General features: G+C 53.8%; 2 protein-coding genes across 2 annotated transcripts in view; one reads left to right on the forward strand and one right to left on the reverse strand.

Moving 5' to 3' along the window:
- Positions 1-14,075, forward strand: part of txnrd2.2 (thioredoxin reductase 2, tandem duplicate 2) — a 393,467-nt gene that overhangs the window by 2,775 nt on the left and 376,617 nt on the right. The window lies entirely within an intron of this gene.
- Positions 13,825-14,075, reverse strand: part of LOC147103555 (tricarboxylate transport protein B, mitochondrial-like) — a 47,285-nt gene continuing 47,034 nt past the window's right edge. Inside the window, exon 3 of the mRNA XM_086011983.1 lies at positions 13,825-13,943. Within this exon, the coding sequence (XP_085868109.1) occupies positions 13,840-13,943 (104 nt within the window). The 3' untranslated portion in view covers positions 13,825-13,839. The remainder of the gene's footprint in view (positions 13,944-14,075) is intronic.

Consider the following 14,075-nt stretch of genomic DNA (forward strand, 5'->3'; position numbering starts at 1 on the left):
GTCCAATCCCTCTACACCTCCATCCCCCACCAGGACGGCCTTCGGGCGCTCCGTTTCTTCCTTGAACAGAGGCCCAACCAATCCCCATCCACCACCACCCTCCTCCTCCTGGCTGAACTTGTTCTCACATTCAACAACTTCTCCTTTGACTCCACTCACTTCCTCCAAATTAAAGGTGTTGCTATGGGAACCCGCATGGGCCCTAGCTATGCCTGCCTGTTCATGGGATATGTGGAACATTCTTTGTTCCAGTCCCACTCAGGTCCCCTCCCTCACCTCTTTTTCCGGTACATCGATGACTGTATTGGTGCCGTTTCCTGCTCTCGCCCTGAATTAAGTTCATTCACTTTACTTCCAATTTCCACCCTTCCCTCACCTTCACATAGTCCATCTCCGACTCTTCCCTTCCCTTCCTTGACTTCTCCGTCTCCATTTCTGGCGATCGGCTTTCAACAAACATCCACTACAAGCCCACCGACTCCCACAGCTACCTGGACTACACTTCCTCCCACCCCGCTTCCTGTAAGGACTCTATTCCATTCTCCCAGTTTCTCCGTCTCCGCCGCGTCTGTTCTGACGATGCCACCTTCCATACTAGTGCTTCCGACATGTCTTCCTTTTTCCTCAACCGAGGATTCCCCTCTACCGTGGTTGACACGGCCCTTGACCGTGTCCGTTCTATTTCCCGCACTTCTGCCCTCACCCCTGCCCCTCCCTCCCAGAAACCACGAAATAGGGTTCCCCTTGTCCTCACCTTTCACCCCACCAGCCTCCACATTCAACGGATCATCCTCCGCCATTTCCGCCATCTCCAACGTGATCCCACCACCAAACACATCTTCCCCTCACCTCCCCTTTCAGCATTCCGAAGGGACCGCTCCCTCCGCGACACCCTGGTCCACTCCTCAATCACCCCCAACAGCCCTGCTCCTTCACCTGGCACCTTCCCGTGCAAGCGCAGGAGATGCAACACATGCCCTTTTACCTCCTCCCTTCCCACTGTCCAGGGCCCCAAACACCCCTTCCAGGTGAAACAGCGATTTACTTGTACTTCTTGCAATTTAGTACACTGTATTCGCTGCTCACGATGCGGTCTCCTCTACATTGGGGAGACTAAACGCAGATTGGGCGACCGCTTTGCGGAACACCTCCGTTCAGTCCGTACGGGTGACCCTGAGCTTCCGGTCGCCTGTCACTTTAATTCACCGCTTCACTCCCACTCTGATCTCTCTGTCCTCGGGCTGTTGCATTGTTCCAATGAAGCTCAACGTAAACTCGAGGAACAGCACCTCATCTTTCGATTAGGCACTTTGCAGTCTGCCGGACTCAACATTGAGTTCAACAATTTCAGATAATTATCCCTGCCCCCATTTTTCATGCAGTATGATTTTTGCCATTCCCATTTGCAACATTTTATCTTTCCTGCCTCTTACAAAAGTACAGGGTGTTCTTTCTATTTCTTCCTCCCCTCCTCCCCCTGCCCCCCCACCCCCCCCCCCCGTCTCTGCACCTGCTTAATATCTGTTACATCTCCAGCTTTTTCCAGTTCTGATGAAGGGTCCCGGACCTGAAACATTAACTCTGTTTCTCTCTCCACGGACGCTGCCTGGCCTGCTGAGTATTTCCAGCATTTTCTGTTGTCACTCAGTCATATTACACTGCTACCAGCAGCCTCTGTCCCTGTCTGGCCTTCACACTCTCTCCCTGTACCTGTCTCTCTCTCTCTCTCTCTCTCTCTCTCTGTCCCCGTCTCTCTCTCTCTGTCCCCATCAGTTGCTCTCTCTGTACCTGTCTCCGTGTCCCCGTCTGTCTTTCTCTCTCTCTCTCTCTCTCTCCCCCGTCTCTCTGTCCCCGTCTCTCTCTCTCTCTGTCCCCACCACCTTCTCAGGGCAGCTGGGGATGGACAATAAATGCTGAGCTTTGCCAGCGACGCCCACAGCCCGAGAATAAATAAAAAGAAAACTTGGTTCAGTCGTTATTCTGGTAAACTTTCTTGCGGCCTCTCCCCTCCGCCCACCCGCCTCTGCAGCAGACTGACAGACCCGGTTGTTTGTGGGACTGGGAGATTACAGCTGGGATAAGGAAGGGAGGTGGATTTCACGGTGTAAACACCGAGGAGGTACTGCAGGGGAGTCTGCCAGAATCCGGATCGAAGTGGCACCGATATGAAAGTAACTTTTCACTTTCTTTGTGCGCTTGGCTCTGCTCCCTCACAGTTCCTGTGAAAAATCGCAATCCCCGTGCCGAGGCCCTAAGCTCTGGAATCCCCTCCCCTACCTCTCTACCTCGCTCTCCTCCCTTTAACTCGCACCAAGTCCCATTCGCCCATCACCCCTGTGCTCGCTGACCTACATTGGCTCCCGGTTAAGCAACGCCTCAATTTCAAAATTCTCATCCTTGTTTTCAAATTCCCTCCAGGGCCTCGCCCCCCTCCCTATCTCTGTAATCTCCTCCAGCTCCACAATCCCCAAGATATCGGCGCTCCTCTAATTCTGCCCTCTTGTGCATCCCTGATTATAATCGCTCCACCATTGGCAGCCGTTGCCTTCTGTTGCCTGGGCCCTAAGCTCTGGAGTTCCCTCCCTGAACCTTTCCGCCTCACTACCTCTCTCCCCCCTCCTTTAAGATGCTCCTTAAAACCGACCTCTTTGACCAACCATCCCTAATATCTCCTTATGTGGCTCGGTGTCAAACTTTGTTTGATAACACTCCTGTGAAGCACCTTGGGATGTTTTACTATGTTAAAGGCGCTATATAAATGCAAGTTGTTGATCCTTTGTGTCAAACAGGCAGCTGACTTCAAAAATTTGGATTTGAAACAAATGAAAAAAAAAGACATTTAGCATTTTTTTTTGGAAAAGCGCTACTGTGTGTTCAAGGTTTAATGCGTAATTAGGAGACAGTTAAGCAGACTAAACAGGCTGCACGCAGTCCCAGTTCCTATTGCTAATCGTCACTCCACACTCACTGTGTGTGAAACAGTGCTGAGATTTCCAACACTGTGATAAGGTGCGATAGAAATAACAAATCGCTCTGGCTTCTGCCAAGAACCGTCTCGCTAACTTCACAGCGTCTTGACTCACGGCCGGTGGGGGGGGGGGGGGGGGGGAGTCTGAATGCAGATTTGTACACGAGGTGTTCGCCGAGGCTCAGCACGTTCTGTCAGTCTCCAGCAGACCGCTGGGGTCACAGTTGTCAACAGCAAGCAGCGGAAGGGAAGCCAGAGCAAGCAAGCACACACACCGGGCGCTGGCCACCCGCAGTGCCCACGGTTCACAGCTTCACCTCAAGCCACGTCTCAAACCCTCTGCCTCAGCTTGTCAAGCGGAACTGTCTGCCTGTGCTTTATACATAGGGATTTACAGCACGGAAATAGGCCATTCGACCCATCCAGTCCGTGCCGGTGTTTATGCTCCACACGAGCCTCCTCCCACCCCTCTTCATCTCACCCTATTAGCATAACCTTCTATTCCTTTCTCCCTCATGTGTTTATCCAGCTTCCCCTTAAATGTATCTATACTATTCGCCTCAACCACTCCCTGTGGTAGCGAGTTCCACATTCTCACCACTCTCTGGGTAAAGATGTTTCTCCTGAATTCCTGATTGGATTAATTAGTGACTATCTTATATTCATGGCCCCTAGTTTTGGTCTCCCTCACAAGTAGAAACAGAGGGTGTTTTGTAACATTCAGTAAACTGGACAATTCCTCCAAGTCACACACCATCCCGACTTGGAAATATATCAACGTTCCTTCATCGTCGATGGATCAAAGTCCTGGCACTCCCTCCACACGGACTGCAGCGGTTCAAGAAGGAGGCTCACCACCACCTTCTCGAGGGGCCCCTGCTGCTCGTGCATTGGGATCGGACTTGGCTCTGATATCAACTCCCTCCCCTCCCCCACGGTCCGAAAACTGCCAAAAATTCACACCACACTGTCAATCTGACCCAGTTAGTAGAAAGAAAGAAAGAAAGAACGACTTGCATTTCTGTAGCGCTTTTCACAACCTCAGGATGTCCCAAAGCGCTTTACAGCCAATGAAGTACTTTTGAAGTGTAATCACTGTTGTAATGTGGGAAATGCGGCAGCCAATTTGTGCACAGCAAGCTCCCACAAACAGCAATGTGATAATGACCAGATAATCTGTTTTAGTGATGTTGATTGAGGGATAAATATTTGCCAGGACACCGGGGATAAATCCCCTGCTCCTCTTCGAAATAGTGGCCGTGGGATCTCTTACATCCATATAAAACGGGGCCTCGGTTTAACGTCTCACCCGAAAGACGGCACCTCCGACATTGCAGCGCTTCCTCAGCACGGCCCTGGGGTGTCAGCCTAGATTTCTGTGCTCAAGTCTCCTGGAGTGGGACTTGAACCCACAACCTTCGCACGCTCACAGATTTGTGTCAGAAAGCTGTGAGGCCGAGCCCCACTCCAGGTGTCTAATGCAGGCTGGCGCCTCAGTGAAGTAATGAGAGAGCGCAGTGTGTCAATACCAACACCACTAAAAATAGAACTGGTCGTCATTCAGCTCAGCGCTGTTTCTGGGTCCCTGCCGGGTGCAAATCGGCTGCTGTTTGTCTGAAATGCTTTAAGACGTTTCCCCGAGAGACATGACTAAGGCAACAGATAAAATGCAAGCCTTTTCTGTACTGGCACAGGGACAAAGGGCTTGTGGACAGGTTACTGGAAGGCAGCACAGACAGGCTCCATCCTGTGCTCACCCAACTCGCACACACTGAGAGCAAGAGGGGTCACCGGTCAATGATTAACTCCGGGCACATTTCCTCTGTCGAGCTCAAGGTGCTGAAGCCAATTATAGTCTCCTCCTCCGAGCACAGTGCTGGGTTTGAACTGAGGTCACTGATCATAGTAATAGTACGATGACACAGCAATGAAACATAGCAACATAGAAGATAGGAGCAGGAGTAGGCCATTCGGCCCCTCGAGCCTGCTCCGCCATTTAATGAGATCATGGCTGATCATCCAAGTTCAGTACCCTGTCCCTGCTTTCTCCCCATATCCCTTGATCCCTTTAGCCTTAAGAAATATATCTAACTCCTTCTTGAATATATTTAATGAATTGGCCTCAACTGCCTTCTGTGGTAGAGAATTCCACAGGTTCACCACTCTCTGGGTGAAGAAATTCCTCCTCATCTCTGTCCTAAATGGCCTACCCCTTATCCTTAGACTGTGACCCCTGGTTCTGGACTCCCCGGCCATCGGGAACATCCTTTCTGCATCTAGTCTGTCCAGTCCTGTTAGAATTTTATAAGTTTCAATGCGATCCCCTCTCATTCTTCTAAACTCTAGCGAATACAAGCCCAATCGACCCAATCTCTCTTCATACGTCATTCCTGCCATCCCAGGTATCAGTCTGGTGAATCTTCGTTGCACTCCCTCCATGGCAAGAACATCCTTCCTCCGATAAGGCGACCAAAACTGCACACCGAACTCAAGGTGTGGTCTCACCAAGGCCCTGTACAACTGCAGCAAGACATCCTTGCTCCTGTACTTGAATCCTCTCGCTATGAAGGCCAACATACCATTTGCCTTCTTAACCGCCTGCTGCACCTGCATGCTTACCTTCAGCGACTGGTGCACAAGGACACCCAGGTCTCGTTGCACTTCCCCTTTTCCCAATCTATTGCCGTTCAGATAATAATCTGCCTTCCTGTTTTTGCCACCAAAGTGGATAACCTCGCATTTATCCACATTATACTGCATTTGCCCAATCACTCAACCTGTCCAAATCATACTGGAGTTTCTCAAATCAAATCAAATCAAATCAACTTTATTGTCATTGTTAGTGTACAAGTGCAGTACAACGAAATGTAGGCTTGCGGCTCCCGAGAGTGTACATTTAAATTAAGACATTTAAACATTCAACATACATTTGGCTTGTAATACATTAACATAAACATAACCATAATAAAGTGCATTGGCAGATGTGCAGGCTTTAGAGTTTATTTGTGGAGTTCAGTAGGATGACAGCCCTGGGAAAGAAGCTGTTCCTAAATCTGGTCGTACGGGTGCAAATGCATCTGTAGCGTCTCCCAGATGGCAGGAGGGCGAACAGACTGTGGCTGGGGTGGGTAGGGTCTTTGATGATGGACCGTGACCTCCGTAAACAGCGTTTCTGGTATATGTGCTCTATGGTCGGTAGCCGGGTGCCGATAATGCGTTGGGCAGTTTTGACTACCCGCTGCAGGGCTTTCCGGTCATAGTAGCTACAGCTGCCATACCACACTGTGATACAGTTTGTCAGGATGCTCTCTATTGTGCAGCAGTAAAAGTTAGAGAGGATCAGGGGTGACAGGTTACATCCCTTCAGCCTCCTTAGGAAATATAGGCGCTGCTGGGCCTTCTTCACCAGAGAGGAGGTATTGAGGGACCAGGAGAGGTCTTCCATGATGTGGACTCTGAGGAACTTAAAGCTGTCCACCCTTTCCACCACAGCCCCATTGATGTGGATGGGGGTGTGACTTCCGCCTTTAGACTTCCTGAAGTCCACAATGATTTCTTTGGTTTTCTTGATGTTAAGGGCCAGGTTGTTATCGGCGCACCACTTCACGAGATGCTGGACCTCCTCCCTGCAGGCTGACTCATCGTTGTTGGTGATCTGGCCTACCACCGTGGTGTCATCCGCAAACTTGATGATGGTGTTGGAACCATGAACAGCCACACAGTCGTGGATGAAGAGAGAGTAGAGGAGGGGGCTCAGCACACATCCTTGTGGGGCCCCCGTGTTCAGGGTCGGGGGGGGGTGGGGGGGAGGTGTGGTTACCTAATTTGACAGACTGGGGTCTGTTTGTTAGGAAGTCCAGGGTTCAGTTGCAGAGGGAAGTGTTCAGGCCAAGAGTTTGGAGTTTGGTGGCCAGCTTGTTGGGGACGAGTGTTGAATGCTGAGCTGTAGTCTATGAACAGCATTCTCCTCACAGCACACATGCCCACCCAGCTTTGTGTCATCTGCAAACTTGGAGATATTACATCTAGTTCCCTCGTCTAGATCATTAATATATCATTGACCTGAAACGTTAACTCTGTTTCTCTCTCTTCACAGATGCTGCCTGACCTTCTGAGTATTTCCAGCATTTTCTGTTTTTATTCCAATATTGTTGTATCCTGCGCCTACCAGGATGGTAGAGGGCGAACTAGATGGGCCGTGGTATTTTTCGGCCAGCAATTCCTACAGCCCTATGTAACAGGCCAGTATAAAAGCAGCTACTGAATAGTCTTTCATTCCTCTTTCATTCAGGAATTCTTTGGAAGCAATGTACAAACCCACTGATGTGCATTCCATTGCAGGCTCCAGGCGCCCTTTAGTTAAATCACGAAACAGTCCTCTCATTATCCACGTCCTTGGAGCCAATTTATCCAGGCCGGATAAACCAGCTTTAAAGTGAATACATTCCTCTCCCTAGGATCGGCTGAGAGGTAATGATGAGGTTGCAAGAGTGACCCCGGGCTAAATTATATGTAAGGTCTTGCATTTCTATAGCGCCTTTCACAACCACAGGATGTCCCAAAGCGCTTCACAGCCAATGAAGTACTTTTGAAGTGTAGTCACTGTTGTAATGTAGGAAACGCGGCAGCCAAATTCGGCACAGCAAGCTCCCACAAACAGCAATGTGATATTGACCAAGTAATCTGTTTTTAGTGATGCTGATTGAGGGATAAATATTGGCTCCAGGACACCGGGGAGAACTCCCCTGCTCTTCTTCGAAATAGTGCTGTGGGATCTTTTATGTCCACCTGAGAGAGCAAACAGGGCTTCAGTTTAACGTCTCATCCAAAAAACGGCACCTCCGACAGTGCTGCACTCCCTCAGCAGTGCACCGGGTGTGTCAGCCTAACTTTCATGCTCATGTCTCTGGGCTTAAACCCATGACCTTCTGACTCGGAGGCAAGAGTCATGGCTGAAATCTTAAGACCACAGTTGCTGTAATTTGAGACATGGTTCTACACTGTAGGAGGGAGGTTGAGACAATAGAGAGCGGGCAGCACAGATTCACTGGGAGGCTGGCTGATATAAGAAAATATAGATTAACCACTTGCTCACTGAAATTCAACAGAGATCACGAATTCAACAACAACTTGTATTTATATAGCGCCTTTAATGTAGTAAAACGTCCCAAGGCGCCGCACAAGAGCGATATAAAGCAAAATTTGACACCGAGCCACATAAAGAGATATTAGCACAGGTGACCAAAAGCTTGGTCAAAGAGGTAGGTTTTAAGGAGCGTCTTAAAGGAGGAGAGAGAGGTAGCGAGGCGGAGAGGTTTAGGCAGGGAGTTCCAGAGCTTAGGGCCCAGACGACAGAAGGCACGGCCACCAAAGGTGGAGCGATGTAAATCGTGGATGAGCAAGAGGCCAGAATTGGAGGAGCGCAGAGATCTCGGGGGATTGTAGGGCTGGAGGAGGTTACAGAGATAGGGAGGGGGCGCGACCATGGAAGGGTTTGAAAACAAGGATGAGAATTTTTTAATTGAGACGTTGTCGGACTGGGAGCCAATGTAGGTCAGCGAGCACAGGGGTGATGTGTGAACGGGACTTGGTGCGAATTAGGAGACGGGGCAGCGAGCACAGGGGTGATGTGTGAACGGGACTCGGTGCGAATTAGGACACGGGGCAGCGAGCACAGGGGTGATGTGTGAACGGGACTTGGTGCGAATTAGGACACGGGGCAGCGAGCACAGGGGTGATGTGTGAACGGGACTTGGTGCGAATTAGGACACGGGGCAGCGAGCACAGGGGTGATGGGTGAACGGGACTCGGTGCGAATTAGGACACGGGGCAGCGAGCACAGGGGTGATGTGTGAACGGGACTCGGTGCGAGTTAGGACACGGGGCAGCGAGCACAGGGGTGATGTGTGAACGGGACTTGGTGCGAATTAGGACACGGGGCAGCGAGCACAGGGGTGATGGGTGAACGGGACTCAGTGCGAATTAGGACACGGGGCAGCGAGCACAGGGGTGATGTGTGAACGGGACTCGGTGCGAGTTAGGACACGGGGCAGCGAGCACAGGGGTGATGTGTGAACGGGACTTGGTGCGAATTAGGACACGGGGGCAGCTGAGGTTTGGATGAGCTCAAGTTTATGGAGGGTGCAAGGTGGGAGGCCGGCCAGGAGTGCGTCGGAATAGTCAAGTCTAGAGGTAACAAAGGCATGGATGAGGGTTTCAGCAGCGGACGAGCTGAGGCAGGGGCGGCCTTGGGCATAGACACAGTATGGAACATGCGAGTTACCCGGTAACTGTCAAACAAAGAAACATTTTGTTCCTCTGATGAAGACGCCAGGTGCCTCGTACCCGCCTGATGTGTTCACCATATCCAAGGATCCCACCAACGAGATGAGAGTTGGGAGTCAGCATCTCGACCACTTATCAATGGGTCATTTACTCTCTTTAAAGGTGATGCCGAGCCCGTTGAGAGAAGCCAGCACGAACGCTCAGTGTACATTGAAAGCCCAAGCCCTCGGGTCTTTGGTGTTAGAAAGCTCTACCCTGCTCCTCTTTACTCCCCAACGAGCCCCCGGCACCAGGCACTCGCAGCCAGGTTCTGCTCTGGCTCTTAAAAACTGATGCTCAAATGAGGACAAAGAAGTGGCGACTAAAAGGCTGGCGTCAATTCTAAAGGCCACAGTTGAAAGCAGTTACTTTATTCTTCATTCAATGCTTTAGGCCGTACTACACCAGACTGCCCTTCATTTAATGTCTCCATTTCAGCTCACATGTTAAAAATGTTACGTCTGTCTCTTCATTCCCCTCCTCGGGTGATCCCTTCAGCTTCATAACAATAGATCGGAAGATGGATACGGATAAGCAACAGCGTTCAACACATCTTAGCTCATCCATGCAGAGAAAACCTGCCGTCCCCTCCGCACAGCATCCAACTGCTTCTCACATCATTCCAGACCTTTCACCCCCGCCCCAACAGCCCAGTCCACCCGGCGACCACTCTGTGTGAAGAACATCCCGACATCAGGCCCGCATTCATCTTTCACTGGTTTGGAAGGGGAGGTGAAGGGAGGGGAAAAAGGGAGGGGGGAACACGAGGGGAAGAGGGAGGGGGGAACACGAGGGGAAGGGGGACACGAGGGGAAGGGGGAGGGGGGACACGAGGGGAAGGGGGAGGGGGGACACGAGGGGAAGGGGGAGGGGGGACACGAGGGGAAGGGGGAGGGGGGACACGAGGGGAAGGGGGAGGGGGACACGAGGGGAAGGGGGAGGGGGGACACGAGGGGAAGGGGGAGGGGGAACACGAGGGGAAGGGGGAGGGGGAACACGAGGGGAAGGGGGAGGGAGGACACGAGGGGAAGAGGGAGGGGGAACACGAGGGGAAGAGGGAGGGGGGACACAAGGGGAAGAGGGAGGGAGGACACGAGGGGAAGAGGGAGGGGGGACACGAGGGGAAGGGGGAAGGGGAGGGGGGACACGAGGGGAAGGGGGAAGGGGAGGGGGGACACGAGGGGAAGGGGGAAGGGGAGGGGGGACACGAGGGGAAGAGGGAGGGGGGACACGAGGGGAAGGGGGAGGGGGGACACGAGGGGAAGGGGGAGGGGGAACACGAGGGGAAGAGGGAGGGTTAACACGAGGGGAAGAGGGAGGGGGAACACGGGGGGAAGAGGGAGGGGGAACACGAGGGGAAGAGGGAGGGAGGACACGAGGGGAAGAGGGAGGGGAAACACGAGGGGAAGAGGGAGGGGAAACACGAGGGGAAGAGGGAGGGGAAACACGAGGGGAAGAGGGAGGGAGGACACGAGGGGAAGAGGGAGGGGGAACACGAGGGGAAGAGGGAGGGGGAACACGAGGGGAAGAGGGAGGGGGAACACGAGGGGAAGAGGGAGGGAGGACACGAGGGGAAGAGGGAGGGAGGACACGAGGGGAAGAGGGAGGGAGGACACGAGGGGAAGAGGGAGGGAGGACACGAGGGGAAGAGGGAGGGAGGACACGAGGGGAAGAGGGAGGGGGAACACGAGGGGAAGAGGGAGGGGGAACACGAGGGGAAGAGGGAGGGAGGACACGAGGGGAAGAGGGAGGGAGGACACGAGGGGAAGAGGGAGGGGGAACACGAGGGGAAGAGGGAGGGGAACACGAGGGGAAGAGGGAGGGGGGAACACGAGGGGAAGAGAGGGGGGAACACGAGGGGAAGAGAGGGGGGAACACGAGGGGAAGAGAGGGGGGAACACGAGGGGAAGAGAGGGGGGAACACGAGGGGAAGAGGGGGGAACACGAGGGGAAGAGAGGGGGGAACACGAGGGGAAGAGGGGGGAACACGAGGGGAAGAGGGGGGAACACGAGGGGAAGAGGGGGGAACACGAGGGGAAGAGGGGGGAACACGAGGGGAAGAGAGGGGGGAACACGAGGGGAAGAGGGAGGGAGGACACGAGGGGAAGAGGGAGGGGGAACAGGAGGGGAAGAGGGAGGAACACGAGGGGAAGAGGGAGGGAGGACACGAGGGGAAGAGGGAGGGGCGACACGAGGGGAAGAGGGAGGGGGAACACGAGGGGAAGGGGGAGGGGGAACACGAGGGGAAGGGGGAGGGGGAACACGAGGGGAAGGGGGAGGGGGAACACGAGGGGAAGAGGGAGGGGCGACACGAGGGGAAGAGGGAGGACACGAGGGGAAGAGGGAGGGAGGACACGAGGGGAAGAGGGGGGAACACGAGGGGAAGAGGGAGGGGGAACAGGAGGGGAAGAGGGAGGGAGAACACGAGGGGAAGAGGGAGGGGCGACACGAGGGGAAGAGGGAGGGGCGACACGAGGGGAAGAGGGAGGGAGGACACGAGGGGAAGAGGGGGGAACACGAGGGGAAGAGGGAGGGAGGACACGAGGGGAAGAGGGAGGGAGAACACGAGGGGAAGAGGGAGGGGCGACACGAGGGGAAGAGGGAGGGAGGACACGAGGGGAAGAGGGAGGGAGGACACGAGGGGAAGAGGGGGGAACACGAGGGGAAGAGGGAGGGGGAACACGAGGGGAAGAGGGAGGGAGAACACGAGGGGAAGAGGGAGGGAGAACACGAGGGGAAGAGGGAGGGGCGACACGAGGGGAAGAGGGAGGGGGAACACGAGGGGAAGGGGGAGGGGGGAACACGAGGGGAAGAGGGAGGGGGAACACGAGGGGAAGAGGGAGGGGGAACACGAGGGGAAGAGGGAGGGGGAACACGAGGGGAAGAGGGAGGGGGAACACGAGGGGAAGAGGGAGGGGGAACACGAGGGGAAGAGGGGGGGAACACGAGGGGAAGAGGGAGGGGGAACACGAGGGGAAGAGGGAGGGGAACACGAGGGGAAGAGGGAGGGGGAACACGAGGGGAAGAGGGAGGGGGAACACGAGGGGAAGAGGGAGGGGGAACACGAGGGGAAGAGGGAGGGGGAACACGAGGGGAAGAGGGAGGGGAACACGAGGGGAAGAGGGAGGGGGAACACGAGGGGAAGAGGGAGGGGGAACACGAGGGGTAAAGGGGGGGAGGGGAACAAGAGGGGCAATGGGGTGAGGGGAACACGAGGAGGAAGGAAGGCGAGGAAAGGACAGGGAAGAGAGGGAAGGGAGGGGAAGGAAAATGTTTACGGTGTCTCTGCTCCTCCTCCCCCAACAAACAGTTCTCTCTTGCAGTGCATGCTGGGCTGTGCAGCTGAATCTATTCGCCCTTCACCCAATGCCAGATGCACTCTCTTGATCGAGAGCGATGATATAAGTTTTCCCACATGGCTACCCCGTCACCAGGTGACTTCATTCAGTTAACTCGGTGGAAGCTGGCAAAACCCATCTAATGTTGCCAGAGGGCAAGCGCATAGAAAGCACGTAAACATCTTTGGAGGTCACGGATAAAATCGAGACGTTTAGCTCCCATCCATCGGTGCGATCTGGACAAGCGGACGGTCCATTTAGCACGGCACTGGCTGGGCCACACAGGCCAGTAAGATCTCTGGTTCAACCCTGGTCTACGAGGAGCAAAAGGAGAAATTTGCTCGCTAGTAGTTTGGCCGCTTCAGTTTTTTGTTATTTATTCACAGGCTGTGGGCGTTGCTGGCAAGGCCAGCATTTATTGCCCATCCCTAATTGCCCTCGAGAAGGTGGTGGTGAGCCGCCTTCTTGAACCGCTGCAGTCCGTGTGGTGTGTCATAGCCGTTTGTACAACTGAGTGTCTCGCTGGGCCATTTCAGAGCGGCAATTAAGAGTCAACCACATTGGTGTGGGTCTGGAGTCACATATCGGCCAGACCGGGTAAGGACGGCAGATTTCCTTCCCTAAAGGACATTAGTGAACCAGATGGGGTTTTACGACAATCCAGTCGTTTCATGATCACCATTACTGATACTAGCTTTTTAGTCCCGATTTAATTAACTGAATTTAAATTCCCCAGCTGCCATGGTGGGATTTGAACTCATAGTCCCCGCGGATCATTAGCCCAGACTTCTGGATTACTAGTCCAGCAACATAACCGCTATGCCACCGTTCTCTAAATTGACCTCGGTATCCCTGAGCTAGGAAGTGTGGGGGAGGGGGAATTCCTGCTGGGAAGAGTACGAGCGCGCACCACACTGGGCAAGGATAGGAACGGCTCGGCTGTGAGGTCTCCCAGTGTGGAATAGACAACCGGCAGTCATTGTCATTCATGAAGAGCAGGTACTTGGTGGGGGGGGGAGGGGTGGTGGCGTTGCTACCCGTGAAATCATCCCATAATATCAATTTAGCACCTTCAGAAAACAAGGGGCAAGAGGAGAAAACTCAAGTTGGGAAAACAAGGAAGGAAATGAATCTTTTCAAGTAAGTGGAGGAGAAAAAGCGCGCAACGGACCATTGGCCAACATGGCCGGTACTGGAGGAGCCAGGAGCCTACCTGACAGCTGCCTTGGGGATAGAACCGTACACCAGCGAGCTGAGGCCTCGGTAGAGCCCCTTCACCCCATGGCCCTCCACCGTCTGCTTGACACAGTCACCTAGGAAAGAAAACACATGCGCTGGCTACTCAACTGAAAAAAAAGTGCCTGCATCTATTTACCGCCTTTCACACAGCAGCGGGAGCAGGCCATTCAGCCCCCTCGTGCTTCTTTCGCCATGACACAACGGTG

The sequence above is a fragment of the Somniosus microcephalus genome, chromosome 19, assembly GCF_052327205.1.
Source record: "Somniosus microcephalus isolate GS21.2 chromosome 19, FLI_Smic_1.0, whole genome shotgun sequence".
Classification (NCBI taxonomy): Eukaryota; Metazoa; Chordata; class Chondrichthyes; order Squaliformes; family Somniosidae; genus Somniosus; species Somniosus microcephalus.